General features: G+C 42.5%; 1 protein-coding gene across 1 annotated transcript in view; it reads left to right on the plus strand.

Moving 5' to 3' along the window:
- The window catches only part of TRAF3IP1 (TRAF3 interacting protein 1), a 40,117-nt gene extending 20,707 nt beyond the window's left edge, over positions 1-19,410 (plus strand). The window contains exons 9-15 of the mRNA XM_071747121.1: positions 3,521-3,611; positions 4,378-4,461; positions 6,426-6,546; positions 6,693-6,729; positions 6,937-7,013; positions 18,104-18,327; positions 19,177-19,410. Of these exons, the coding sequence (XP_071603222.1) occupies positions 3,521-3,611; positions 4,378-4,461; positions 6,426-6,546; positions 6,693-6,729; positions 6,937-7,013; positions 18,104-18,327; positions 19,177-19,342 (800 nt within the window). The 3' untranslated portion in view covers positions 19,343-19,410. The remainder of the gene's footprint in view (positions 1-3,520; positions 3,612-4,377; positions 4,462-6,425; positions 6,547-6,692; positions 6,730-6,936; positions 7,014-18,103; positions 18,328-19,176) is intronic.
- Positions 19,411-27,524: the final 8,114 nt, after the last annotated feature.

Here is a 27,524-nt window from a genome sequence, read left to right on the forward strand (position 1 = left end):
GAGTTTTAAACAAAAAGCTGGTTTTGTTTTCTGCTGATAGAGATGTTTGACCTAATTAAGGGAGCTGATAATATGAATGTAGGAGGTCACAGTCTGTTTTCTGGTCTACCTGTGGCCTCCAGGTCCTCACAGCTGTGTCAGTTTAATGAAATTGGTGGCTGGACAAGACAATTGCTTGATCTTACACAAAGAGGAGAGCTTCTATGCTAATTCCTTTTAAAACTTTGGAGCTGTCCTGTCTATTGGACTGTATCTGTTATGGAATATATTTTTATATTTTATTTCTAATTTGAATGTATGTAAAAGGAGTACCCCAGGGGTCATTATTGGTTTGGTTTGGTTTGGTTTGGTTTGGTTTGGTTTGGTTTGGTTTGGTTTGGTTTGGTTTGGTTTGGTTTGGTTTGTCAGGTGGTATAAGAACTAAATATTGCATTAACTGTTCTTTATTTTTTACTTTGTTAGTAAGATAGTGTAACATAGTAATGGATCTGTGACTGTTAATTTTCTGTTAAGTTCTTAGAGAGGTGAAATAGTCATTCACACATTTAATAGCTTTCACAGTTGGAATGTGAAATCAGTGATGGCCATCAATAGGAACAGTCCCTGCAAATAGCCAAGGTGGATGCTGTTTGTCAGTAATTCTTGCTGTATTCTTGCATCTTTGGCTGCAAATTGAAGCTATCAAAATTTCTAAGGGAAGAATAATTTATAGGATTTTTTAAAAAGTTAGCTGACAGAAATATTTTTTTTTTCTCTGGATCTTTTGGAGTATTATTGCTGTATTCTGCTTTAGTCTTATTTTTGGATCACAAATCTGGTTTTGAGCATTGAGGCTCTTTCCATTTTTTTCTCTATGAAGGGGGATTTGTCAGCATATCACTTATTCTCCCTTTGGAGATCATCACTAGCTAGTCTCTGGTATCCTCTTAAATAAGAATTATATGTGTAAAGCTTTTGTGGCAGAGGGTGTTCTGCCCTGCCTCAGCTATTTGCTCATACACCCCTGAAGATGCTTAGGTTCCACTTTCTTTAGATGTGCAGATAAATGCACCCTCCATGACAAGAAGGAAGGAACAGTTGGATTTCATGGTCCCTTTATAAAATGTAGGCCTGCATGAGGCTTTTTCAGAAGCTGATGATTATGTAAAATTTTTCTGAACCTTGTGAAATTCTAAGGTGAACTTTATTTTGGGGGCTCACTATTGCAGTTTATCTTCTCACAGTTTTGTTAATTACATTGAGGTAAATCCTCTGGGGAGGAGGAATGCCAGGGTACTTTCTTTATATCAAAGTAATGATGTCACTCCTCTTGAGTCTCACCTGCCACCCATTGGCAGAGAACTGGCATTATATATTAAATAGAGGAGTTATTAGTTGGAGGAGCTGAAGATAGTGCTGCCACAAGGCTTTCAAAGGTTTAGGAGGTACTTGGGACTATTTTTAAAAAGTATTATGTTCTGTGAAATGCTGCTGAATTTCCTCTGGGCCTTCTCTTTTTATATGTATGGACTGTGAAAACTTTGAGGAGTGAGCAGTCCCTGTGCTTTAATAGTTCAAAGTAGTTTGGCACAGCTCTGCCTCTCAGACCTGTAGTACCTTCTACACATCTCATGTAACTTTCGGGAGTGTCTTCTTGGCTATTCTGTCAAGACATTTTGTTCCTCCCTTGTCTTTTGGCTTGTATAAAAAATATTTGATTTCTGATGAGTGTGTTCAGCTTAGTGACCAGAATGTTTATGTCTTTAGCACAAAACTGAGTTTTTGAAAACACTTCCTGCTGGTTTTTGTTTGTCCCTGTTCTTCCAGCCCTGGTAGTAGTTCCCAAGTAAGAAGCTGGCTGTAGGTCTTGTGTGCTTCATGGCTTAACTTGGTCAGATTATAATTAAGAATTTAGATATAAGCTCTGAAAAATCAATGTATTCTTTCCAGGTGAATTTGCCAGCACCTCAGGAAAAGCATAGTGAAAAAAGGCCAGCACTGAACATACCAACGATAGTTAAAAACTTCTAATAGAAAAAACAGTGCATTTTAATAAATAAAGCACTTCTTCAGTTTACTGCTTTTTTCCCGATTTTATACTTGGCATTAAAGAATTTTTAAACTGTAGCCAAACATAATTTAGTTGTGTTTGAATTATTTGAGTAGACTTTTTTCCAGGTTGTTTCTATTTTACCAAGAACACCAAAAAGCCTTCTATGAAAGTGCTTTGGGCTAACTGTTAAAAAAAAACAAACAAAAACCAAAAAACCAACAAAAGTAATAGTTTATGAGCACATTTATGGGTTCTAACTTGAAAATAAGCAGAAACCATGTGGAACTTTTTGCAATATATTACAGGTAGTTACTACGACAACCAGATTAATAAAATGTACATTTTCCATTTCCTTAATGTCAGTACATGACATTGTTTCATTCCTTGCATTACTTGTTGTGTTTGTGGCTTCTTTTTATTATGAGAGAAAGTGATCCACAAAACCTTTCCTTAAATAACTGGATGGGGAATCTGGAAAGCTGTTCTGTGTGAGGTCCCTGGAGCACCTCTGTGTGTGCTCTCTGCAGGTGGGGCATGGATGAACCAGGAGTGTTCATCAGGAGTGATCTTAGAGATGCTCATTTTTCACATAAATGCTTGCAGGACTCCTTGCAGCTCTGACTTTCTTCCTCATGAACAGTTGTAACATCAGCCTGATGCATGTCAGGACAGACAGAGAGCAATGGATCAACTGATCCTTGACTCTGATAACTGCTCCAAAAGCAGTTTGAAATAACAAGATCCTACCCGTGAATTGGCTGTTCTGAGGAAGGTACTTTCATTACTTTGCCTAAGTTTGGGCTGGTAAAAACTCAACTGCTTTTTCCCTTTTCTTGGAATCCTTGATGATTTTGGAGCAGAGACACACTGAAGTGGACAACAGTGTTAGAGGAATCCTTTCTCTGTGTAGCATTATCTGGAAGAAGTACTGATAGATTATTCCTCTAACCAAGCTTTCTAGATGGAATCTGAGAACATCCTATGCTTTTTACCTACCAAAATGTTTTGTAGAAACTGGTGAAGTTGGTGAATAATCCTGCATAGTTAGATTGTCAAGGCAAAGGTGTAATTTGATTTGTTATAGAAATGTATGGTTTTCCTCTTAGGATTTGGTAGAAAGAGCAGCTTTAAATATTGCAAATGTTGCCACGCAACAGTAGAGTGAGATAATGTAATTTTCATAGATGAGGGAATTTCACAATATTAAGAAACAAATAATAAAAAAAAGTAAATGTTTTTTCAGTGTCCCTTTTGAATTGTGAATGCTTAGAGCTGTTTAAAAAATAGAAGTTCACAAGATATTTACTTTTTATGTAAGCTTGTAGAATTTTATTTCTAACTTTTAAAGTTTGTCATGTGGTGTATTTCATGAGCACACATTCAGGTATGGTGCTGATGAGATTCAAAAATACTGTCCTGAGAAAAGTCAAACTTGTCTTGCCAGCTAAGCCACAATTGTATGGTTTTGTTTTTTCTTTCATTTAATAGAAGGAGAAGCAGAAAATGTGGCTCCTGAAAAGCCTGCAGTATATGAAGATGGGGAAGTACCTAATGATGTTCCACCTCAGCCCATCCAAAGGTTAGTTCATTAATTCTCTGTCCTTAATTCTCTTTGACTCAAGCTATAATGTATCTGGAAAAAATGCAATCTGTTTGAAAACAGCAAGGAAATTTGGAGCAGCACATTTCTGCTAGTGCTACCAAATAATAAATGTTATCCCACATATGGTTCCCTTTATTCACTTTCATTTCCTTCTATAAAGAAAACCTTAACTTTGTGAAGTATTTTGGACTTATTTTCTTAATCCGTAAAGTGTTTGATGTAATGTTATTAAAATATGAGGGATGTGTGGAGAGTCTAATGAGAAGAACATTGTGTTATATACACGACTTCCGTAAGTGTGGTGTTATGGGTAAGATGAACTTGCCTTTTAAATCCCAAATTATTCTTCCTTTGCCCAGCAAAGGCTTGTGTAATTCTATCACTTGTGAAAATACTTTTTTTTTTTTTTTTCTGTTTACATGGCAGCATGTAATGTTAATGCTAAATTTTTGGTTAATGGTACATAACTGTGCTGGATGCAGGTTCTTTTTTAGTGAGAAAAAATGAGGTGGTTCTATATGGAATTCAAATTTTTTGATTCAGGACACATTTTCTAGATTTTCCTAGGCTCCCGATAAGATAGCAAGTATTGTGATACTGGGTTGTATACTGTGAGTGGTTTTAGTGGTTTTATGCATCAGCTAATTTACTCAGCACATGTGTGTGTACATGCCTCTTCCTTTGGAGCACATGTGAAGCTTCCTTCTAGATTATAAATGAAAAAGCCTCTTTTATATTGCAGACGGATTCCCCGTCCTAGCAGTGCGAGACCAGCACCTCCCCGAGTAAAACGTCAGGAAAGTGCAGAGGTCTTACTTCCAGAAAGGTAAGGAATGTGGGAGGTGCAAAGCAGATGTTTCTAGCACTTATGCCACAGTTTTCTCAGATCTTCCCTGCCTCACTTGCTGCTCAACAGCTTTAGGGGAGATCAGACTGGAAATTCAGAGTCAGAGAATCCCAGATTGGTTTGGTTTGGAAGGGACCTTGAAGATCATCCAGTTCCAACCCCCCTGCCATGGAAAAAAGACACCTCCCACTAGACCAGGTTGCTCCAACCCCCATCCAACCTATCCTTTAACACTTCCAGGAAGAGGGCAGCCATAGCTTCTCTGGGCAACCTGGGCCAGTGTCTCACCATCCTCACAGAAAAGAATTACTTCCTAATACCTCATCTAAATCTCCCCTCTTTCAGTTTTAAATCATTCTTCCTCATCCAGTCACTCCATGCCCTTGTCAGAAGTCTCTCCCCAGCTTTCCTATAGCCCCGTCAGGTACTGGAAGATGCTCTAAGGTCTCCCTCCTCATTACCTTCTCCAAGCTGAACAACCCCAATCTCTCTCAGCCTGCCTCCATAGCAGAGGTGCTTCAGCCCTCTTTGTGGCCTCCTCTGGACTCACCCTAACAAGCTCTGTGTCATGTGTTGGGGGCTCCAGAACTGGACACACTCCAGGTAGGGTCTCATCAGAGCAGAGTAGAGGGGCAGAATCCCCTCTCTTTTTCTGCTGGTCACACTGCTGGTAAGGTAGCCCAGGACACTGTTGGTTTCTGGGTTGCTGGTGCATGTTGCTGGCTCCTGCTGACCTTTTCTTCAACCAACACCCCTGAGTCCCTAACAACCCTGAGGCAATGGAAGGAGTTGGAGACTCCACAGGAAACAGAGGTTCCCCTACCCTCCTGTCACCAGGGCATTTTGTGCTAGGTGGCTGAACTACAAGAAACAGAAAAGCTGTGCAGCACTAGAGGAGCTGAGGTGGATATAGATAGGTGGGTGCAAAATCATAATGCCTTATCAGGCACCACTGACTTGGAGCCTGGTTACCCACCAAAGGAAGACCAAATGCCATCCCCCACCCCCAAACATCAGTACCAACAACATTTGGGATGCTTTAAGGTCTCTTGGTAGTCATGAACATGTACAATGTAGTGAAGCTCCACCAAAAAGACACAGAGGATATCACAAAAAGAAATGACCAGTGCTTGTAGTAGGGTACTCTCTGTTAAAGGGCACTGAGGCACACACCTGCTGACCTAACAAAGAATCCCATGAAGTTTGCTGCCTCCCAGGTGCAAAAATCCATGACATTGCTGTAAGGGTGCCACGACTTGTGAAGACCACTGACTACTACCTGTTGTTACTCATTCATGTGGGCTTGAATGATGCTGGGAGCAGGAATTTGAGTAAGATGAAGGTAGACTATAAAGCTCTGGGGACACAAGTGAAAAACATTGGGGATACATGGTAAGAAAAGAGGCAATGGGCACAAGTTGCTCCTGGGGAGATTCCATTTGAATACAAGAGGAAATTTTTTCACCCTGAGGACAGACACACTTTGAAATGGCTTCCCAGGGGAAGTGGTGGATTCCCCCACCTCAGAAAGTTTTAAGTCTCAGCTTGATGGAACATATCATACAAATAGTAATATTAGAAGAGTTTGACCAGGTGATCCTTGAGGTCCCTTCCAACCTTACATTTCCTTTTTCTTAGGGCTGTTTTCAATCCATTCACCACCCAGCATGTATTTGTGCTTGTGATTGCCCCAACTCACATGAAGGGCCTTCAAGCCTGCTTTATTTGTTTGAATGTTTCTGCAAATCCAGTGCAGTATTTAAAAGTTAGGGTTGATGTTCAAATATGGAAGTTCAAAAATAAGATTTTTTTTTTTTTTTTGGCCTTTGTTAAGTCTGAAGTAGATAATCCTGGTACATTAAACTACCAGAAGCATATATCTGTATACATGCAGTGAATATTCCATGCTCAAAAGTGTCTTCATTTGGTTGCATCTCTTTCAGGAGTGGCAGTGGCAAAACAGTCTCAAATGTGATTGTAGACCAGCATGTTTCTGTTGATGAGGATGATGAGTTTGTGGTGGAGTCAGCAGTGCTGCTGCCAGAAATGCCAGAGATGGAAATGGTCTGTAAATTTAGCAAATTTTAGAACCTTTTCCAACACTTTGTAACTTACTTGTTTAAGTAGCTTCTAGCTGAATATTTTTAAATAGCTGTATGTTGTAGAAATATCAACTTATAGTAACTAATACTCTCTTCATGCATGTGTAGGAGCCAGAAGTGGAGCTGGTTGAGGATGAAAAGCATGGTATGTTTGCTTTCATGTATATGTGTATGTATATATATATATAAAATAAAATCAGGGGCTTGAACTAAATGCAGAACACTTAAAAAGTAAATAAAGCATCAGAACACTTCTTGAGGATAGGAGCTTGCAACCTTTGTAAGAAAAACAAAGATTATTTATCAAATACAGCCTTGTTTAGTGCTGAGAAGTGTACTTATTTTTCAACAGGTGGGCTTGTAAAACGACTCCTAGAAACAAAAAAAGATTATGAAGCATCAAAGAAATCATCCAAGCTAACAGACAGGGTAAGATGCTGTGAAATATTAAAAAAAGCTGTGAATATTAAATACTGTAATCATGACCTTTTTCTCTGCCTTAGTTGTGTTTTTTCCATTTGTGATCAAGATTTCCTCCTTGATGTTGCTTTTCTTCTCCATTTGTCTGCCAGACACTGTTACCTTCTCTGCAGTGCTCTCTTTCTCAACTTTAATTTTTGTGGTCTGTGCTCGTTTTCAGTATTTCAGTACAAACTTTCAGGGAGCCTTCTTAAAGCTGTTCTTTCATTTATCAGAACAAAGCCTGTTGATTTCACCCTTACCTCAGCTGAAGAACAGGATCCTATTGCCCAACAATCATTATCAGTGTCTTTAAAAAAAAAGTGAAAAATCTAAGAATTTATTTAATTCAATTTTTTCCACAACCAGTAGTAAGGAAAGGAAAAGTTGGTGTGGGGGTATTGCTGTTTTGTGTAGGTTTGTAGGTTTGGTTTTTTTTGTTCAATTGGTTGGTTTTGTTTGTTTGGCTGGGTTTTTTTTTGGTTTTGGGTCTAGCAGTCTACAAACCAAAAGCAAATATTTGAACCACTGTGGTTCCAGTGTCTTCCTGTTACAACTGGAGAGCACTTGCTTTGTCAGGCTTGCAAAGCTCATTTTAGGAGAAGCAGCAAAAAGCAGAGCATTTAGATGGACTTTTCTGATCTGTTTGGCCTTGCAAAAGTTTCTAAATCACTGAGCTAGTTTGATGTGCTCATGAGGAGGCAGTGAGGAATGCACTGTGGAATGCTCTTGTGAAAACACAAGCACAGAATATTTTGGACAGGCAAGTGCTTCTCATGAACTCTGAAATTTTCAGTTTTAGTGACATTCTCTCATTTTAAAAAAATGTTAATTTAGTGTTGTGGGGTTTTATTACCTATATTTTATCACCTATATTCTTTTCCAGGAGTGATCCATAGTTTGTCTTACTGTTTTAAGATGCTGCATCTCAGACCTCAGGAGTCTCAAGCTCTTTCAAAGAGCTGTCTGAAGTTAGCAGTGATTTTCAAAGCCTTGACCACTGGACTGCATGTTTTGGCTGTGTGAAGTATAGTAATTTGGCAATGGGTAATGACATTGTGATAGGTTTTGAGCAAAGTGGATAGCAGAAAAAAATGTGTCTAAAAGAGGCCTAAAACCATGGTATACAATAGAATGTTTTAGAAACCTGGTCTTATCTAGAACCCGTATGACCTTATAATCATCTCTATAATCTGCAGCAGAAGTGACACAGTGCTAACTTTTAGTATTGGAAATTTGGGAGGCTAAAGTTGGCAATTCTTTGCTCTTAGGCAGAGGTACTCCCATTTGCTTTTGTGTCCAGTGCTAATGGTCTGTGCTGTCACACGAGCCACCCATTTCTTCATTTAGGAAGAAATTCCTTATTGTGAGGGTGGTGAGACACTGGCCCAGGTCCTCCAGAGAAACTGTGGCTGCTCCATCCCTGGATGTGTTCAGGACCAGGTTGGATGGGGCTTGGATCAACCTGGTTTGGTGGGAGTGTCTTCCTCTCTGAAGTTTGGGACTGTTTGAGATCCAGGCATACTTGCCTGGGAGAATATTCCTATCATGGACTGCAAGGGCTGAAGTTCATGAGGAAAATTAATCCTCCTTAAAATAATTGAAACACCTTTAGTTTCATGCTCATAAATGGTTAGGAATAGTTAAAACTTTATCCCACCTGCTGAATCAAGTACCATTTATTATAAATGTGCAGCTTTTAGTGTCTGCATACTGATTACTGAAACATGGTTGTCTATTTTTCTTATGTCTGGTGTGAAAATCTTCCTGCCTGAGCAAGTTATATAAACTGTTAGGAGAAACGAAGAGCTAGAAGTTGATGGTGCTCTGTTTACACAGTAGCTCTAAAGCTTATTACAGGAGTGTGTGTTGAGCTGGCACTTGCAAGAACGTGAGATGTAGCTGTTCCTATTCCTGGTTTTATAACTAGATGGTGCTGTTGAATAATAGGCTAGAGACTAAATTTTGGTAGTTGTTCATTTAATGTCTTCTGCTGGGACAGAATTGTGCTGTAGGCTCCACTGGTTGGTCTTGTGGCACTGGACATAGAAAGGGACAATGGGGAGGGTTTACAAAACTGCCTGCATTTCATGCTCAGGAAGCTTCCTTTGGTGTTTGTGCTAAATTACTCTTTTTTTTTTTTTTTTTTTTTCTGAATAAGAATAACTAATTAACTGATTCCCTTTCAACTCCTTGGATGTTTTTTAAATGCACGTGGACAACTGTGTCCTTCTACAATTACCATTTAGTCCCATTGCCTGTTTTCAGTTTCTAAAACATTCATTCAGTCCTTGTTTATCTTTTGTTGCATCCTTTGGAGCACTGATCTATGTTAGCAGTGCTGATAATAGGCAACTAATTCTGGAAAAAAAAAACATGCTGACTTCCTAGTTCATTATATGAAAACCTGCACACAATGCTAAGTTCCTGGAATATCATCTGATCTCACAGCCAAGCAGCTGGCTGCTACTGCAGTAGCTTTCTTTGTCACTACTGCTTTTCAGATTATGTTGTTGCATTCACTGAGATCCAGAGAGGAGATGTGTAGTTTTCCTGAATGCAGAGGAAAAAAAAATATCTGTGGCTAATATGATTAAAAATGTTCAGAGTTCAATCAGGACTTGACAGATGTAGTTCAGAAAACATGAACTGGAGGCATTACTAAGCCCTGGGAATTTATTTTAGAGGATAGAGACTGTGATGAAGGAGACAGTAAAAGTAAAAAACACATTTCCAATGTGGTGTTGCCTCTGGGAATATTTTAGGGACCAGATACACAGGGGGTAGCATGTGGGGGCTGGGGTGCTCATGTAGCTCATGTAGCCCAATCATCATCTCAAAATGATGTTCCTTGCACCACGAAGAAGGCAGTGGCAAGATTTATTCTTCCAAGACTGCAGACCAGCACTGGAATCTCTTTGGAGAAAGGCAGCAAAAGTAATTAAAAAGCAGGATGAGTTTCAAGAGGTTTATTCCTGCCAAGTGGTCTGGGCAGGGAAGTGGAACCATGTCCTGTTGTCTTGATGGGATAGCATGAGTGGGTCAGTGAGCTCTGGCCAGTGTGATGTGTTCCATTGGCTGGGGGTTTGTGCCAGGTCTAGCTCTGGAGTCTGCTGGGAAGCAGCATCAGTCTGGGATTTGACTATTTCTCCCAGACTGTCAGCTCTTTAATTTCTTTTCCATCAAACTCTCCAGAAGAAATATCTTCTACATTGCTTTGCAACTGGATTCCAAAACATACTATGCATCAGAGAGCAAAATGTCACTGTACTTCTGTATTCTGGGGTAAGGTAACCAAAAGTCCCATGAAAATTTGAAAGAATACTTGCTCTGACAATGACATCTGGTGAAATTAAGATTGTCCTTTTGTCTGTCAGTAAGAATGTTCATCTTCCCTCATTTTGTAAAACTATGTAGTACATGCAAAAGAAATGAAACATTTTCCCAGTTATAGCCATTAGTCTTTACTGCCTTGTTCTTCTGCCAGTTGGGAAAATGAGGGGAGAAAAAATTATGTGTGTAGTCTGAGAGCTGGAACTTTTGGCTAATACTTTTTTAAGTCCAGTGTTCTGCAAAAAAATGACCAATGGATCTACCTGATTTATCATGGATTAATCAATTAGGAATTAGGCAAAGATGGTAAATTAATCCAAATGTAACACTGGGAATTTTTCACACCTTTATTCTAACTGCTGACTGCCAAGGACCATTTATTTGTGCTAAAATCATTCCTCTGAAACCCTTTATGCCCTGCATTTCCCAAACATGCATTTGCTTTTTAAGGAGTTCTAATAAAGAAAAAGAATAGAAAAGGAAAGAAGGCTGGGACTTCGATCATCTAGGTTTTGCATGTGCAGAAATTTAAAATAATATACACAATTTTCAGGTCAAAGACAGAGGTCATTCTGGAAATACACAAGATTTTTGCTGCCTTGATTAGCTGTGTTCAACCTAACAAATTCCTAAAAAGACTTCCTAGATATATTTGTTTAGAATCCAACCCTCTAATGTTAAACAGAGAAGGAAACAGATGTTACATTTTGTATTCCACTTCATTTATTTGATGTGTGGAAAATGTAGGCAGGTTATTAAATAGTTTAAGCAAGCAGGATCACAGAATTCCCATCTTTGCACTACCAAATACAGTTTGCAAGCTTCAAAAAAGCAGCAGCTTTGAGGTTTCTACAAGGAACAAGTGATATTAAAGAGCTTAGCACCTGGATAATATTAACCTTAATTACAGATGTGATAAATGAAGCATGTGCTTCTAAGCTTAGAACAAATACAATCACTTCTGATTCTGTTTGTTTAAAGTTCTTCAGGTCACTGATTTTTGTGTTAATCCATCAGCTGCAGGACACCGGGTGTCCCCTCCAGTCAGTGCAATTAGCAACGTGTCACGTTAAGCAGATGTATTAGTGTGTCCCATCACTGAGGTGTTTAGAGGAGACTCCCTGCTTCAGACCACAGCTTCTCAGCATCCTGCCAGCTTAATATGTCATGAGAAATGGTGAGAGGAAAATTTAAGAGGAGTTACCTGCCCGAGGGCTTTAATCTTTGGTGACAGCTCTGTTCGTGATGATGTGACATTAATGCAGGGATCTGAATAAAGGTGCAGTGAGACATCTTTGGTGCAAGCACACAATCCCTGAAAAAAAAAAAAAAAAGAACTGGTTGTGGAGAAGTACCACAGAAGCCTAAATTGAATGAGAGTATCCGTGAGTGTCCTTGTTCCACTGCTGCCAAAACTCAGAGGAAAACCCCCCGTGATCCTCAAGTAGTTCACAGCTACACAGTGTGAACACAGGAACAAGATTTTTGTCACTCCTGTAATATTCCTGGTGTCATGGCTCCTTGGCTGCAGCCTTTGCACCCCAAAACACAAAATGTTCTCTCCTGTGGGTACAGTATAAATGCAACATGAGGCAGCAGGTGGATGTGTTAAACTGAAAGGATATATAAAAATGCAGTGAGACAGCTGTGATTTCCATCCCTTGTAGAGCAGGCAGTGCATCAGCTGTGTGGCAGCAGGGTGTTGTAGAACACAGTACAGGTGACTTTCCTGTATGTCAAGAAGTTTATCTGGGGCACAGACTGGTGTGAATGCAGTTAGGTAACACAAGGAACAGGTTTCCTGCAAGTTCTTTTTGAGCAGGGAAGAGGTTGCTAGTTCAAGACAAGGAGGTTGTGGACACAGTTTCAGCAGTGTGAGCAGAAAAGGAAAGCCTGGCACCCAGCCAGTCCATTCTGACTGGATTAATACTACCTGCTCTCATTAATTACTGATAGAATTGTCTCTTGGCAGGTATGTACTCAGAGGGTTCTGCTCAGGGTGCTGAATGCTGCACCAAATGTGCAAGGCTTTAGGAGCTGACTTTTCCCCAGCACAAACTGGGTGTGAAGTGAGACAGCCTGGCACTGGGAGTGAGCTGGGGTGTTTTTCCATGTCTGAAAAGTCCAGCTCTTTTTAGAGGTATCAAAAGTGAAGTGGGGGGAGAAGGAAAACCAGCACCACCCCCCTATTACCCCCCCCCCAAAAAAAAAAAAAAAAAAAAAAAAAAAAAAAATCCCTCTATATAGCACTATCCTTTTAATTTTTTTCTTGGTGCCTTCCAGCTCCAAAGCAGGTCAGACTGTCTCTGGTAAATGTAATGGTAAAGAACATTGTGTCTCAGATTCCTTGGCCTGTTACTGAACTCAGTACCTAGCATAAGCAGAAAAAGCATCCTGTTCATTTGAAATGATTTAACATTTACTGTTTTCCCTGTGTTTCTGGGGAAGAGTTTCTTCTGGTGATCCCTGGTGGATAGTTACTATCCACTTAAAATGCAGACTCTGTAAAAGCCAGGAAAAGAAAATACCCTTTATGGTCAAAAAATATTTAGTTCAATAAAAAAAGAACCCACTTTGTTGTTTTTGTATTGCATGTATCAAAATTCCTTGTCCAAAATGAAATTTCTGTCCTGTCCTATAGAAATAGGTAGGGGAGAAATGGTGTAGCTCCATAAAACTCTGATTACTTGTGTCTGTTTTCATGATGGGCCATAATACAATAGCTAAAGGGGCTGTAGAAACTATTAAGTGCTTGATGGATGTTTGTTCTAATTTGATCCATATTTTAAAACTGTTTTTAAAAAATGGAAGCACATGAGAAGCTCTATATGTAAAAGAAAGCAAATATTCCTTCTAGAAATAAACTTTTCAAACAGTATGCTCCTGGGGGGGGGGAATCTGTTTTGTCACCTCTTCAGCTTAGTAGATGTCAGGCATTTCAAATAGTCCTCAGCAGCCCTGCTATGGGAAATGGATGTCCTGTGAATGATCCATTTGATGGAGCTGTGCATTCTGCAATATTTATACTCATTGCTTTAGTGAGAGTAAATGAAACACAAACAAATTCTGGTGGTTTCTGAAGCCCTGTTGATAATTTCCCCTTTATTGGTGAAAAAGAAAAAAATCTGCTTTTTAATTTCTCAGGTCCCTGCATCCGAGTCCACGCTGTGGTCTGTTCACCTTGAGGTAATGGGAAAGGCAGACTTTTTCCCAGGAATCCAAAATAAACATTTATCTTGGTGCCTTGTGAAAAAACATGCAGGAAAGGAAGTCTGTTGGGCCTACAGAAGTGATACAGTCTTTTATATGGGGATAATTTATTGATTCTTGGTCTTTTATGAAAGGAGAGTTCATTGAGGTGTATGGTGTAATTAAATAGACTGGAACAATTCTGATTCTGACATTTTTCTCAAAACTGAATATATCCTGTTATGTGTTTGTGCAAAGTGAGCAAAGGTGGCATTCAGGACTCTTACCACCCACATCGCCCCTTTTAATAAACCATCTGCCATAATTCTTTGTGATTGAAAAGAGTGTGCCACGTAGACTTTAACCCATGAGGGGAACTGTGAACCTGAGAGCAGTCACGGTGGTATGGCTGCTTCTCCCCTTAATCCCTTACAATCAGGAATAGCTGGCAAAGTTTGAGTGCTTTCTGTAGACTTCAGGACCTGTAACATAGCATCTTGGTAGTACAAGTGCTAATGAAAGCAAAGAAAGGGTCATTGTGTTTTGTTTTTTTCTTGTGTGAGGAAGGACAACATGTCAGGTGTTGGGAAAATTTTTTTGGCAGCTTGAAATTTAAGTGCGCAAGTACTTCTCTTTTAGAGACACAGACTGAAAAAAAAATTGCATCTTCTTACAGCACTTTGGTGTGATATAGTACGTTTCAAAGATGTGGGAGGGTTTATCAAGCCTAATGATGTACCTGTTGAAGTCTGAATGGTGTTTAATAGATTTTTAGTGGGAGCACGTTTCAGTACTTAAAAATACTTTGGATGGGATAATATTTTGTCTTTGTTATGTGAGTTTTGAACAACAGAACTACGCAGAGTAAGCTGGACTTGCAGGGGCACTAAAATTATTTTTTAATACTTATATTCATTGGTGTGTCTTCTTGATTCACAGAAAATATTCCACAGTGGTTTATTTCCACTTGAGCTTTTCAAGCAGCTGTGTATTTTAGCATGGGATATTTCAAATTGTTAGCTGAATCTGTGTTTTAAAGTATGCAATTCTGGTTTGAATGCTTACTGAATTGTGGGATTTTCACTTCTCTCCTACTATTTTATTTTCATACCATACTTCCTGGTGGTAAGAAATATGGCTGCTTGGACTGCCCAGGTATCAAGGGAGGTCATATTGGCATTACAAGAATATAAAACATTGAACTTGGGATTTGAAAAAACTAAAATGAAGCATTCTTTGGGTTTTCAGTCACACAACTATATCCTCAGATAATGGACTGACTGAGTCTTATTGCTTCTGGGAAAGCTGTATTTGAAACAAATACATTCTCTCTTGGCTGTGGCTTCTTATAATGGATGGAGGGAAGGAAAGTGGTAGGGGTTTGGTGTGCTTTGGAGGAGAGGAAAAGTAAGGCAAAAGCTGTTGCATCTGATACAGCTCTGCTGCTGAATAAAAGGGGATTGTCTGTATTGGCCTCCTCCCAATTACATGTAGAAAACATATAAACCTTTCCTATGGCCTTGGTTGAGCACAGGCAGTAGCAAGGACTAGGAAAAATAAGGTAGAATAGAGACCAAAGATTTTCAAATGCTGTGAAAATGCAGATCTGTTCATACATCTTCACTAGCTGCTGCAAGGCAGGGGTGGGGCCAAAAAAAAAGTTGTTTTTAAGAGAAAAGCTCATCATCAACCTCAGATGTGTGAGCCCTAGGAAGTGGCTGGTATGATGGCAGTGTCCTCTGATCTGTGCCTTTGGGAGCACTCAGACAAAAGCTCTCCTCTCCAGGCCCTGGCACAGGCTGCCCAGGGCAGTGGTGGTGTCACCATCCCTGGAGGGGTTGCAAATGTGTAGTTGTGGTGCTGAGGGACATGGGTTAGCGGTGGCCTTGGCAGTGCTGCATTAATTAATGGTTGGACTTGATGGTCTTAAAGGTGTTTTTCAATGAAACCAATTCTGTGAGAAGCTGGATGATACTGATGGGGGAACACTGTTGGCCATTGTGCTCAGAGGGTGTCCAAGGAGAAGACCCAGGAAAGAAGATCTGTTTGACCCTTAAAAGCTGTTACCTGCTCTTGGGGGATGAAATGGGTCAAGAAGCAGTGCTTTCATCTTTGTGTGAAGGATACCAAACACATGGATGGCTCCAGAATATATCTAAATAATGTGTTTTATGTAATGTAGTATAATGAAACACCTGCTTCTGAGAGAGAGGTATGGGTCGAGTGAGAAGGAATTAAGATGAGTGCTGTTTTTAACAGTTTAGCCAGCACTCATGAATTGACTTCAGAAGCAAAGGTCACAAGTTCAGCAGCATTTGTCACTTCATCCCAGTTCATAATTAAACAACTTCAACATTATAAAATTGCAGTAAGCTCAGAAATCCCCCAGTTTTCATGCACCACATGTGTGGTAAGACACAAGCATTGGACTTAAGTAAATCTCAGCCTTCAAATTTTTCGAAGTGTTTTTCTAATATATATATGAAAAATATATATATGTGTTCATCAGTAAGCCAAGGGCTGCTGAAATGTGTTTGGCAGTAGTTCCTGCTGCCTCCAAAGGCAGCTGAACAAACACCCATTGCTTGCACAGGAAGCCAGGCCAGTTGGGCAGAGGGCAGGAGGGGACAGCAGGACAGCTTTGGTGTCCCAGCAGGAGAGAAAAGCACACTGGCACCTCTGTGTGTGCTTGTAGCTCCGAGGAACTGTGCTTAGAAATTGGTAGACCTGCCATTGGGGTGGGAGAGAAAGACCTTTCTAGCTTTCCATCACACATTAAATGGCCAAAATGATTTGAAATAAACTTTACCTAAAGCTTTATCTGTCTTAAGGAATGAAACTTGGTTTGGGAATTTGACCTGTAGGGCTCTTGGAAAGAAAGAAAGAAAAAAAAAAAAGTGATTGTTTTTCTTGATGGGAGAGAAAAAAACCAGTAGATTTTCCTTCCCTGGTGCTTGTTTTCAGGGGAAGCTTTATTGGAATCTGATGATTACAGTGTGTCAGTAAGGTGGCATCACTCTGTGCTTTTAGTGGCTTCCTGTTGCTCTTCGGAACTTCATCGCTTTAGCAAACGCTTTCCTTGGATTTACCTTGCAGTGTGCTGGGAGGCTGCAGAAGATGGAACACAGAGGTGCTACTGACTGCACGTGAGGGATGTGTGCACAAGAGCTAAAGCATTTTTGAGTGGTTTCTGGAGGCTCCTGCAGCCTGTATGGTTTTACAATGACCATCAACATAAATACAATATGTACAATAAGTAAGCATGGAATAATTGCTGTCAGTTTTAGCTGTGTAGCAGGAAGTGCTGATGTTAGGACCAGAGTTAGGAGCTGGAAATCCACATGCAGGCAATGGAGAGAGAGTCCTGAAGGGCTGATTGAAAGAACTAGAAAGTGGTTTTGTCCTTCAGCTCCTGCTATAGCTCCCTCCCATGTAGCAGCACACCACTGGGACAGGCAGGTCCAGTGAACATTTATGGTACAGTAGCCTATAACATCATGAGCAGGGCTGCTTCTGCAAATTGCTGTCTTTCAGAACTCATAATCATCTTCCAGAATTTAATATTTCCTGGTTTTCAGTGTCAACCTACGCTGTTACTTTCAGCGGGATTGAGTAAATTCCAATCCACTAAGTCCTGATGCAGGGTTCTGGAGGTGAATAGTGATAGTTTGGCCTTTCCCCAGAGATGGTGCAGGAATCTGCTGGAGTCCCCAACATAAGTGAGTTATGGAGCTATTGGAGTGAGTCCAGAGGAGGTCACAAAAAGGACCCATAAGCCTAAGAGGCTGTAGCACCTCTGCTATGGAGACAGGCTGAGAGAGTTGTTCAGCATAGAGAAGATGAGAGCTTAGACTTTAAAGCTGGGGAGGGACTTTTGATAAGGGCATGGAGTGACAGGATGAGGGGAAACACTTTTAAGCTGAAAGAGGAGAGATTTGGATTGGATATTAGGAAGAAATTCTTTGCTGTGGAGGTGGTGAGACACTGGCCCAGGTTGCCCAGAGAAGCTGTGGCTGCCCCATCCATGGAAGTGTTGAAGGCCAGGTTGGATGGATGTTGGAGAAATCTGGTCTGGTGGGAGGTGTCTTTGCCCATGGCAGTGGAGTTTGGAACTAGATGATGTTTGAGGTCCCTTCCAACCCAAACTAGTCTGTGGTTTTATGTGATTTACATCACAATGAATCTGAAGGAGTTTTCCCCCTCCTACACCCACAGCTTCAGGAAAGATCACGTTGAAAATGAGAACATCAGCACAATCACTTATGGCATCAAATGTTAATTTTACTTTTGTGCACTTGTGGTCTGAAAATCAATTCAACATTGCTGAAGCTATTGCAAGGCTTTGTAGTAGTCTGTAGCTTTCTGCTCATCTCTTTCTAGATGCTGCTTTTTTTCTCTTTCCTTGCAGCCTGCCATAAACATTTCTCCAGGTGCTTTGCAGTCAGCAGTCTCCAGAACATTCTTTATTCAATACCTTGTGGGCAACAAACATTTTTCCTAGTTTTGATGGTTGTTTTCTTACTCATCTCTTCTGTTAGGAGAAGCCTTTGGTTTTGGAAGCAGACAGGAAAAAAGAGAGAGACTTGGTAGCCAAAGAAATTGAGAAGTTTCAGGTCTCTATTCAGACCCTGTGCCGGAGCGCCCTTTCACTTGGCAGGATCATGGATTACATCCAGGAGGACATGGATGCCACGAAGAATGAGCTGCAGATGTGGAGGCAGGAAAACAGACAGCATGCAGAAACTCTGCAGAAAGAGCAAAGGTGAGTGTGGGCAGGGAAAGTTTGATTTATCTCTTGGGACAGGCTTTAGGAGAGAGGAGAATTTTGCTCAACATTTCAAAGCGTATTTGCCATCAGCCATTTTGGTGTGTTGGGGACTTCTTGTTTTTGCAGTCTAAACTGACTTTTGAAGGTGTTTGCAGCTCAGTTTCACATGATGTAGGTGACAGCAGAGATGCAAATGCTTGTGTGATGTGAGAGACCTTGATTAGTTTCTTCTTAAAAATATACAAGGAGCAATGGAGGAACTGCTTGGTGAACCAAGTAGCTGTTACCACCATGTGTGTCACAGTAGGACCTGGGGGCTGCTTAGAATTCCAGACTGCTTTGGATTGGAAAGGACCTTAAAGATCATCCTGTTCCCACCCCCCTGCCACAGGCAGGGACACTTCCCACCAGACCAGGTTGCTCCAAGCCCCATCCAGCCTGGCCTTGAACACTTCCAGGGATGGGGCATCTGCAGCTTCTCTGGTCCTAATGTTATATTCCAGCTTTTGTCTGCATAAAATGAAATACATGCCTGATGTATGTATGGAGTAGGGTGTAGTACCTGCAGAGTTTTTAGCAGTGAAGTTTTTGGCAGGATTTTAGCAAGCACTAGCCAAGAAATGATTGCTTACTGTTGAATTGTGAGTGGTCTCTCTTGAACAATGTTCTTCTCTGCCCTTGTTTGCTTTGTGCTTCTTATCCTAAACTTTGTTTCAGGGAGGGTGGGGGCAACTTAAATTCTTTGAGAACTTTCAGGTATTGAATGTCCTTTCTTGGAGGCTTAAGTAGCCTGAAGAAGCAGCACAATATGTGCAATAACATTGTTCTTTTTTTCTGTTTCAGCATCACAGACAGTGCTGTAGAACCATTAAAAGCTGAACTGGCTGAACTGGAACAGTTGATTAAAGACCAGCAAGACAAGAACTGTGCTGTAAAAGCTAGTATTTTAAAGAATGAAGACAAAATCCAGAGGATGGTCCTTAACAGAAATGTGTCTTCAAGAAGGTGAAGAAGAGGGGTAAAAAGACTTGGGACAGACTGACATTTCTACCAAATAAAAACAAAAATAGCAGAGAAGATTGAGATATGCCTTGTTTAGCTGTAAAATGGTTAGGGACAAGAAATGTAAAAATTATATAAAATCCCATTATTGCGTTGATCTTTAGATGTTGATATTACCCAGGATAAAATGAAATTAATTTGAATGCTCAAGTTGCAAAGCCATTAAAAGAATTTGTTTGTTTAGATGTGAGTGGCTGTTACTCACTGACCAGGTCTTCACAGCCCTCTTTCCCTCCCTTGCCTGTTGAGCACGATTTCTGAGCCAGTTCTCTCTGCAACTCCTTCCCATTTCCACCAAAATTACTTTTGAACACCCTGCCATGAAAAATTATTATTAGATACTTCTTTTCCTCCCTTAAAAAAAAAACCTGTTCTAAACTTCTGCAGGTCAGAAGGTTCCTAAATCTTTTTTGGTATTAACAGGGAAGATCATCTACAAAACAATGCCACAAGCTCAAGAAGTAAAGCCTTGTGTAACTTGCAGTTCATTGAGCCCTGACAGAGATGATGTCACATTTTCAGAGCCATCAGGAACCTTATTAGGAACAACTGAAAACTCCATACAAGCCTCACCATGTAAGGGAGCAGAAGTATTTTATCTGCACAGGTGTTAATTCCATTTTTATTGCATGTGTTCATTTGGAAAGGATTAATTTAAGTACCTGTTTCCTCCCAAATGCGTGTTCCTGTAACTTTTTGTACATGAGTAATTCCACTGATTCTTTTAGTTAACTGCAGATGCCTGTGCTGTTTTTGCAATGACCTCCTGAGTGTACTGCATATTAGAGGCCAGCTTTACTTATTCCTGAATCTGCAAAGGATAATAGCATAGACACCACGACCCCTGCACTGAGCACAGAGGCTTTAGTCCCCTGCAAGGCTTTTTTCTCAAGATTTTACTGATATGTGAGCACATCGTCTCCTCCCACATTGTTTGGATTGATATGAAGTGCAGGTGTCCTCTTTTATTCCTTCTTTGATTGGCAAATATTTGGAGGTTTTGTTTGTTTGTTTGTCTGTTTTCTTCGTTGCTTTTTCTGGTATCTGGACCTCAAAAATCCAACCAATTGGATCATCACTAAATAGCATGAGCATTTAGTATGTTAAATACAGACATGTAAAGGGCAGGGTGCTTTGCTACATGGGGTTTTAATTGGGGGTGGAGGAGAAGCAAGGGATTTGTGAAGAAACAGGAGACATAATCTGTTCTTAGTGTATGACACTATGGTCTTTGCTTTTGAATTGTCACTTCAATTTTTTTAAATTTATTTTTTTATTTCAATACATGAACTTAAATGGTGAAACAGTATTGTAGGTAGAGTCCAGAAAGTCAGGACACCTGCAGTGACCCAACTCTGCATTGCCAAACTTTTCCTACCACACATTGCTTTTTACCCAGGGGAGCTTATCCGCTGCACCCTGAGTCTCATCAGACACAGGAAAAGAGGTTCAGCATATTCATCAGGCTCCCCAAAGCCCAGAACTAATGGTGAAAGCCTGCATGGTTGATATATAACTTCCGAGAGGTTTGAATGCTTCTTCCCTTCTCCCTTTAAATATTTGCATGGAAAAATGTGGGGCTTGGTCTGATTGCTCAGGCCCCTGCTTAGATGGGGGTTTGTCCCCCTGAGCCACTTGTGTGTGTCTGTCACCACCCTTCCAGTGCACAGAAAGATTTGTTACCAGTCCCCCAGCCTTTGCCATCCCCTCAGTGCCTCTCCCACACCCCTTCTGCACCCACAGACAGGGCCAGTGTGGTGCTGCTGGAGCATGGGGCTGGCAGGAAAGCAGTAAGAGGTCAGTGACTGTGTTCCAGCTGCTCTTCAGGAACATAAAGTATTTGCAGGTCTACTGTAGGATTTAAATAATGACTTCTCCTTTCTCTCAGGTACTCCATTTCATGACCCTCTTTCTTCCCCTTGCTCCAAGTTGCACCAGGGGAAGCAGTAAAACTCCCACCTCTGGAGATGTTCATGCTAAGTGTAGTTGTGGCATTCAGGACATGGTTTTGTTGGCATAGTGGTGTTGGGTTGATGGTTGGACATGATGCTAGAAGAGGTCTTTTCCAACCTGAATGGCTCTGTGACTCTTCCTGCTGATGGGCACTGCCTATTGACGTGAACATTAATTGGTCCTTGCATTAGAATTGATGGCCCCTGTAGTTGGGGTGGAAAGCTCATATAAAGCTGGACTTGGAGGTGCTGCTTTTATTCCTGGGAGACCTTAGGGATAACTTCTTGTGTCTTTATGCATCTGTTTTCTTATGCTTTCTTCACCAAATACCACTTTAAACAAGAACCAGTGTTTAACAGCACATATGGCTTTTCCTCCAGTCTTTGTGACTCTGTGTTTGCTTTGTTTTCCAGTCTGATGGAACAAAACCATATTAAAGGTTTAATTTAATATTAAAAGCAGGTTGAGGATGCAGCACCTAAAAAAGCAAATAAACAGCTGTTGTCTCATGCCTGAGAGGAAAGCAGCCTGGCTTAAAATGGCTGGAGAAGTGTCTGCATGTGTCATTCTGCCTCTCTCTTGCACACAGCTCCTCACCTGCCTTGTAGGATTGCATTTCAGCTCCTGGGTTGTTCATTGGATATTAGGAACAATTCCTTTACTGAAAGAGTGGTCAGGCATTGGAACAGGCTGCCCACAGCAGTGGGGGAGTCTCTACCCCTGGAGGTGTTCAAAACACACGTGGATGTGGCACTTCAGGACATGGTGTAGTTGGTATGGTGGTGTTGGGTTGACTTGATGAGCTTAGAGGTCTTTTCCAGCCTTAATGATTCTGCAAGGAAAGCAAGGGAAACTTCACCAATGCTATGGTTTGGGATTTATAAACTTCACACTGTCAGGCCCCTTTAATGCTAATGGAGCCTGACAGTGCTGGGAAGCAGGACTTTGGATTTCCTTTCATGCCTGACATTGTGCAGGGCAGGAGGTTGCTGCTGACCCCACTGTGTTAGGGCTGGGGAACAAATCTCAATCAGAAAGGTAAAGCTGTTGGCAGGATCCCAAAAAGCAGTGGCCTGACAGCAGGTGACACCATGGGGCAACAGGACTTCCCTAGGTCAAGAGGGCTCGGGTCCATCAGCAGAGGAGACTGGAAGGGGGTGGTGGGGTGGGCTCAGAGATCTCCATCTGAGCAGAGATGTCTTCATCTGAGGTCATCAGTGAGTCTGCTGGTTGTGAAAGACTGTTTGCCAGGGTAGGAATGGGAGAGGCTTAGTTCTGTGTTCAGCAGTGCAGGGAAAAGGAAGCCTGAAGGGGAGAGCACCTCACTCTCCACTACTCCCCGAGAGGTTGTAGAGAGGAGGGGGTTGGTGTCTTCTCCGGAGTTACAACTGATAGAAACAGAAGAAATAGCATCAAGTTGTGGCAGGGAAGGTTTAGATTGGATATGAGGAACAATTTCTTCCCCAGAAAGGTTGTCAGGCCCTGGCACAGGCAGTGGTGGAGTCCCCATCCCTGGGAAGATTGAAGCGTGTGGCTGTGGTGCTGAGGGACATGGCTCAGTGCTGGGCTTGGTAGGGTTCGGTTAATGGTTGGTAGAGTTGGGTTATGGTTAGACTAGATCCTAAAGGTGTTTTCCAACCAGAATGATTCTGTGATCTTAGCTGGACCCTGTCTTGGATGAATTTGCACTCTTGGGAGTCTGGAGGCACCATGTGGGGGTGAACCAGTCTGAAGTGTGTGACAGACTCAGGAGCTCCCAGCTGTGGAGTGATCTTCAGCTATCAGAGAATGTCCCTCAGCACCCCAGATGCCTGCCTGCAGTGCTGGCATGCCTCTTCCAAAATGCTTCCTGCCATGTTTGCTGAAAAAAAAATACTAATAAAGAATGTTTCCATTTTACAGTGAGAAATTTAATTAGAAGGAATTAAAAGGTATAGTTTATAGTTTAATTTCATGTGATGAAAAAAGGATTAGGTCCTTCCCCCTCCTAGGCAAATCCCTACCTGAGACGATGGCAGCCTGGCCTCTGATTGCATCTGACAGCCACAGAAAGGAAAAGCTTACCAAGGAGAAAAGGGAGAGAAATTCCATCCCAGATTTATGACTTGTGAAGCTGGGCTTGCAAGGGGCAGCTTTATTTTATGTTGCACTGGGTCCCACAGACTCGACTTTGTTTTGTTCCCAGGAATGGGCTGAAAACTGAATTTTTTGGCTGCTTTTGCATGTCATTTTTGTGCTCTGGTACCCTTTAGGGCCACTGAGGCTCTTGGTTGTGTGTATGTTGCAAATTGTATGTTCAGACACAGGGGAAGAGTGCACTTGTCCCTGCAAGGTGTCTTTATCCCTCTCAGGTTGTTTCCCCATTTTTGGCATATTTTTTGGCCAGTGATAGTGATAACCTGGTGCTTTTGCCCTGAAATGACCTATGGGGAATCCTTGCAGCCCAGAAAGCCAATTATATTCTGGGGTGCATCAGCAGCAGCATGGCCAGCAGGTCAAGGGAGGGGATTACTCCACTCTGGGGAGACTCCCCCACTGTGCTGGGTCCAGTTCTGGGCTTCCAAACATAGGAAGATCATGGAGCAGCTGGTAGTGTGAGTCCAGCGGAACCCACCAGGATGATCCAAGGGCTGGAGCACCTCTAATGTGGAGATAGGCTGAGAGAGATGGAGATGTTCACCCTCAGCCTTCTCCGAGCTCAAGAGTCCCAGCTCTCACAGCCTTTCCTCATGAGAGAGATGCTCCAATCCCTGAGGCAGCTTTGGTGCCCTCCAGCAATTCCCTGACTCTCTTGAGCTGGGGATGCAGAACTGGATGCAGTATTTCAGCTGTGGCCTCACCAGGGCAGAGCAGAGGGGGACAATGACCTCCCTCATCCTGCTGCCCACACTCTTCTTTATGCAGCCTGGGATTCTCTTGGCCTTCCTGGCAGCAAGGGCACATTCCTGGCTCTAGAGATAATTTACCATCTATCAGGACCCCCAGACCCTTCTCCTCTGAACTGCTTTCCAGCAAGTCCACCCATAACCTATGTTGGTGCTTGGGGTTCTTCTTCTCTGGGTGCAGGACTCTACACTTTGCTCTTATTGAACCTCATCAGTTTTTCTCTCTCCTGTCCAGGTCATGCTGGATGGCAGCACAGCCCTCCAGAGTGTCAGCCACATGTGGAGGCACAGAGGAGGGGGGTCAGGTGCTGAGCTGCTGGAGCAGGATGGGCCTGGGGACCCAAGCACCCACCTTCCTGCAGGATGTGCAGCTGGGGATGCTCCCTGCTCTCTCCTTCCTCCCAGGAGGATCTTGTAGAGACTGAAACAAACCTAGCCCACGTTTGTGCTATGTGCTCATCTTTACAGCAAGGTCTCTTAAAGGTTAATAGCATAAAGAGTACAGGGAAAGAAATCTACACAGGAGAAACTCCTGAAATATCTAAAATAGCTGGTACCACCTAAAAACTTAGATAAACAGAAGGAATTTCATTTTCCTCAGGCTATAGCCTGCAGGGCCAGGATACAGCAGGACCTGCCCTCTCTTCCACAGTCAGGAAGGTCTCGTGCCACATTGCTGTGGCAAGGAGGAAACAGCCCTTCCTTTCCACACAGGGTGACTCCTTTTTTTTTCATGTCAATTGTGAGCATGAATTCCTCCCTCCTCAAAAGGCCAGAAGAGCCCCATTCCAGATGACCGGGATATAAACCAAAAGGACTGCTACTGATTTAATGGAAAAGGCATATTTTAACAGAGCTCTTTTTGTTTCAGAAGACTGCCTCGGTCTAGAAGGAAATGGATGGGAAGTGGTACAATGAGCAGCGTGGAGGAGCTGCAGTGTCTCTCAATTCCTGGGCTCTCAGCCTGGCCACAGGGACTGTTTTCTGGCCAACAGCTTCATGTCGGGTTAGGTTGGTGGCAAGAGGTGCTACATTTCTTCTGTGCTTTCAGGTTTCTCTCCGTTTTGGAACGGCATCTGCTGATGCTGGAGACCAAGTGTTGGCTGTGCTTGGGAGGAGCTGGGGGCACGTGGTGCATTGCAGAGCTGTCTGGGAAGGAGGAGCTGTTTGGATAAGAAGCAGTCTCTCCAAGAAAGAGGTTCTAAGCTGGTCTGGCTTTAACCTCAAGATGGAGAAAGGAAGGCTGGCTGTCCAAATCAAATAATCTCAGTGGTACTTCCAGTGCATGTTACAAAGCTGGAAACTGGAGTCAACCTCAGGTAGGTCTTGGGTCAGCATCAGTGTGTGGAATGTAGGAAAAAAGAGGTAAGAACCAGAAATGACACTGAGAGATTGTGAATGAGCAGCCAGAACACAGAGATGCTGGGCTTGGTCTCATCACGTTCTCCTAGAGGCAGCCTTTTCATTTCAGCCTGAAGAAGAGAGGGCTCTATGGAGATCTTAGAGCACCTTCCAGTACCTGAAAGGGCTACAGAAAAACTGGGGAGGGACTTTTAAAAAGCCATGGGGTGACAGATGAGGGGGACCAGCTTCAAGCTGAAAGAAGGGAGAGTTAGGTTGGATCTTAGGAATAAATTCTTTGCTCTGAGAATGGTGAGTCTAGTCACACAAAAAGTTGTATTCATCCTTTTTGTTGTTCCTGGCAGGGTGGGAGCTGAATAAAAGTACCTCTCTTTCCCAACAACCTGAATCTTCAGCAAACAGCTGTGAGTCCAAACAAATATGTCCTGACAGGAGGTAGCTGATAACTGCTTTGGAGGATGCACCAAGACCTTGATTTAAAGTGATCCTGAGCATCCTGGATGCTGGAAAGCCAGAGGAGGTTTTCCAACAGTGACACAGTTTTCAGTGTGACAAAGCTGCTGCTGTTGCCATGCGTGGGTATCGTGGAAACAAGGCAGAGGAGAGGAAGAAATGCACCCTTGATGGCCTCAGCATCCTTGATGGGGTTCCTGGTGGCTGAGGAGGTTCTCATGCTGCAGACCAGCCTTGGAGCCGGGAGGAATTCATGGGCCACCCAATGTCCACAATTTGTAGGTAGCGCTGCACCAATTAGGAAGCTTGAGAGGAAGGAAAGTTGCTCTGCTCCAATTTTAGTACTCCCTGGCTCTCAGCTTTCCATGCCTGTCCACGTAAGTGTCAAGAAAAGGCTGGGTTTATGCTTAACGCCATTAGGCAGAGAGCTGTAAACTCAGAATCTGTGTTAATGGGATACTTGTCTTTCAGAGTCAAAATGGAGGGTGAGAGACCAGGGTCTATCCCAGCTAAATACTGTTCTGTTGTGCTGGGTTTCATGTCTGCTGGTAGGAGTGCCCACGCTGGGTGGGAACACACCTGAAATGTGTGATTTTGTTAAAATGTCACTTTCTCAAGTATCATGTGCTGTGTTTGCACAGGGCTTGTGGGTTCTGGGTATGTGGCTGCAGAGAGCAGCTGGAGCAGGGGACCACCCGAAGGCATCCATCCAGCTGCTTCCTGTGCAGCACCATGGGGGGTGACACAGCCTCTGTGCCAGGTCCCTCTGCTGCTCTCAGCATCTGCTGCCACTGGGGCTGGCTCTGCTGGTGGCTGGGCTCAGTGGGAGAGCCACAGATGATGGAGGGACTTGGGACATGTCCCCCCTGGGAGAAAAGTGTGATCTGAGGGGGAAAAGGTCAAGTCCTTCCCAGGTTCTTGTCGAGGGGATGGCTTCATGGCCATGTTGGGCCACGTCCTGGGCACTTGCTGAGGCTTCTGCAGAAAAGGAGTCAGGGAGCTGGAGGGTTCCTTGAACGGTTAAAGGCAAAAATGTTTTTGGAAAGCCTTGGGTTATTAAGTGTGGGTTTCTGTGCTAAATTAGGGCTGAGATTTTCTGAGAAGAGGGGGGAGGTTTGTGTCAGGTGTGTAACCCCCAGTGTCATTTAAGCCCAGCTGGCAACTAAGTCCCATGCAGCAATTTGCTGGATTCCCCCTGGTGGGATGCAGGACAGAATCAGAAGAGTAAAAGTGAGAAAGCTCACTTTTTGGGTTGAGGTGAAGTGACTGAAGGACAGACTTGTGCCACCAGAAATTAATCTGTGGGGGTGATGAGTGGGACAGCTCTTCAGGCCAGCCCTTATAGGGCAGGAGGAGAAAAATGTTGTTGGAGACAGATAGACCCCAACTTTGGGGTGGGGACTGTAGTACTTTCCATGTCTGGGTCCCCAGGGGTAGCCTGGGACCACCATGCTGTGGAAACAGGAACGAGGACAG

The sequence above is a fragment of the Heliangelus exortis genome, chromosome 6 (assembly GCF_036169615.1).
Source record: "Heliangelus exortis chromosome 6, bHelExo1.hap1, whole genome shotgun sequence".
Taxonomy (NCBI): domain Eukaryota; kingdom Metazoa; phylum Chordata; class Aves; order Apodiformes; family Trochilidae; genus Heliangelus; species Heliangelus exortis.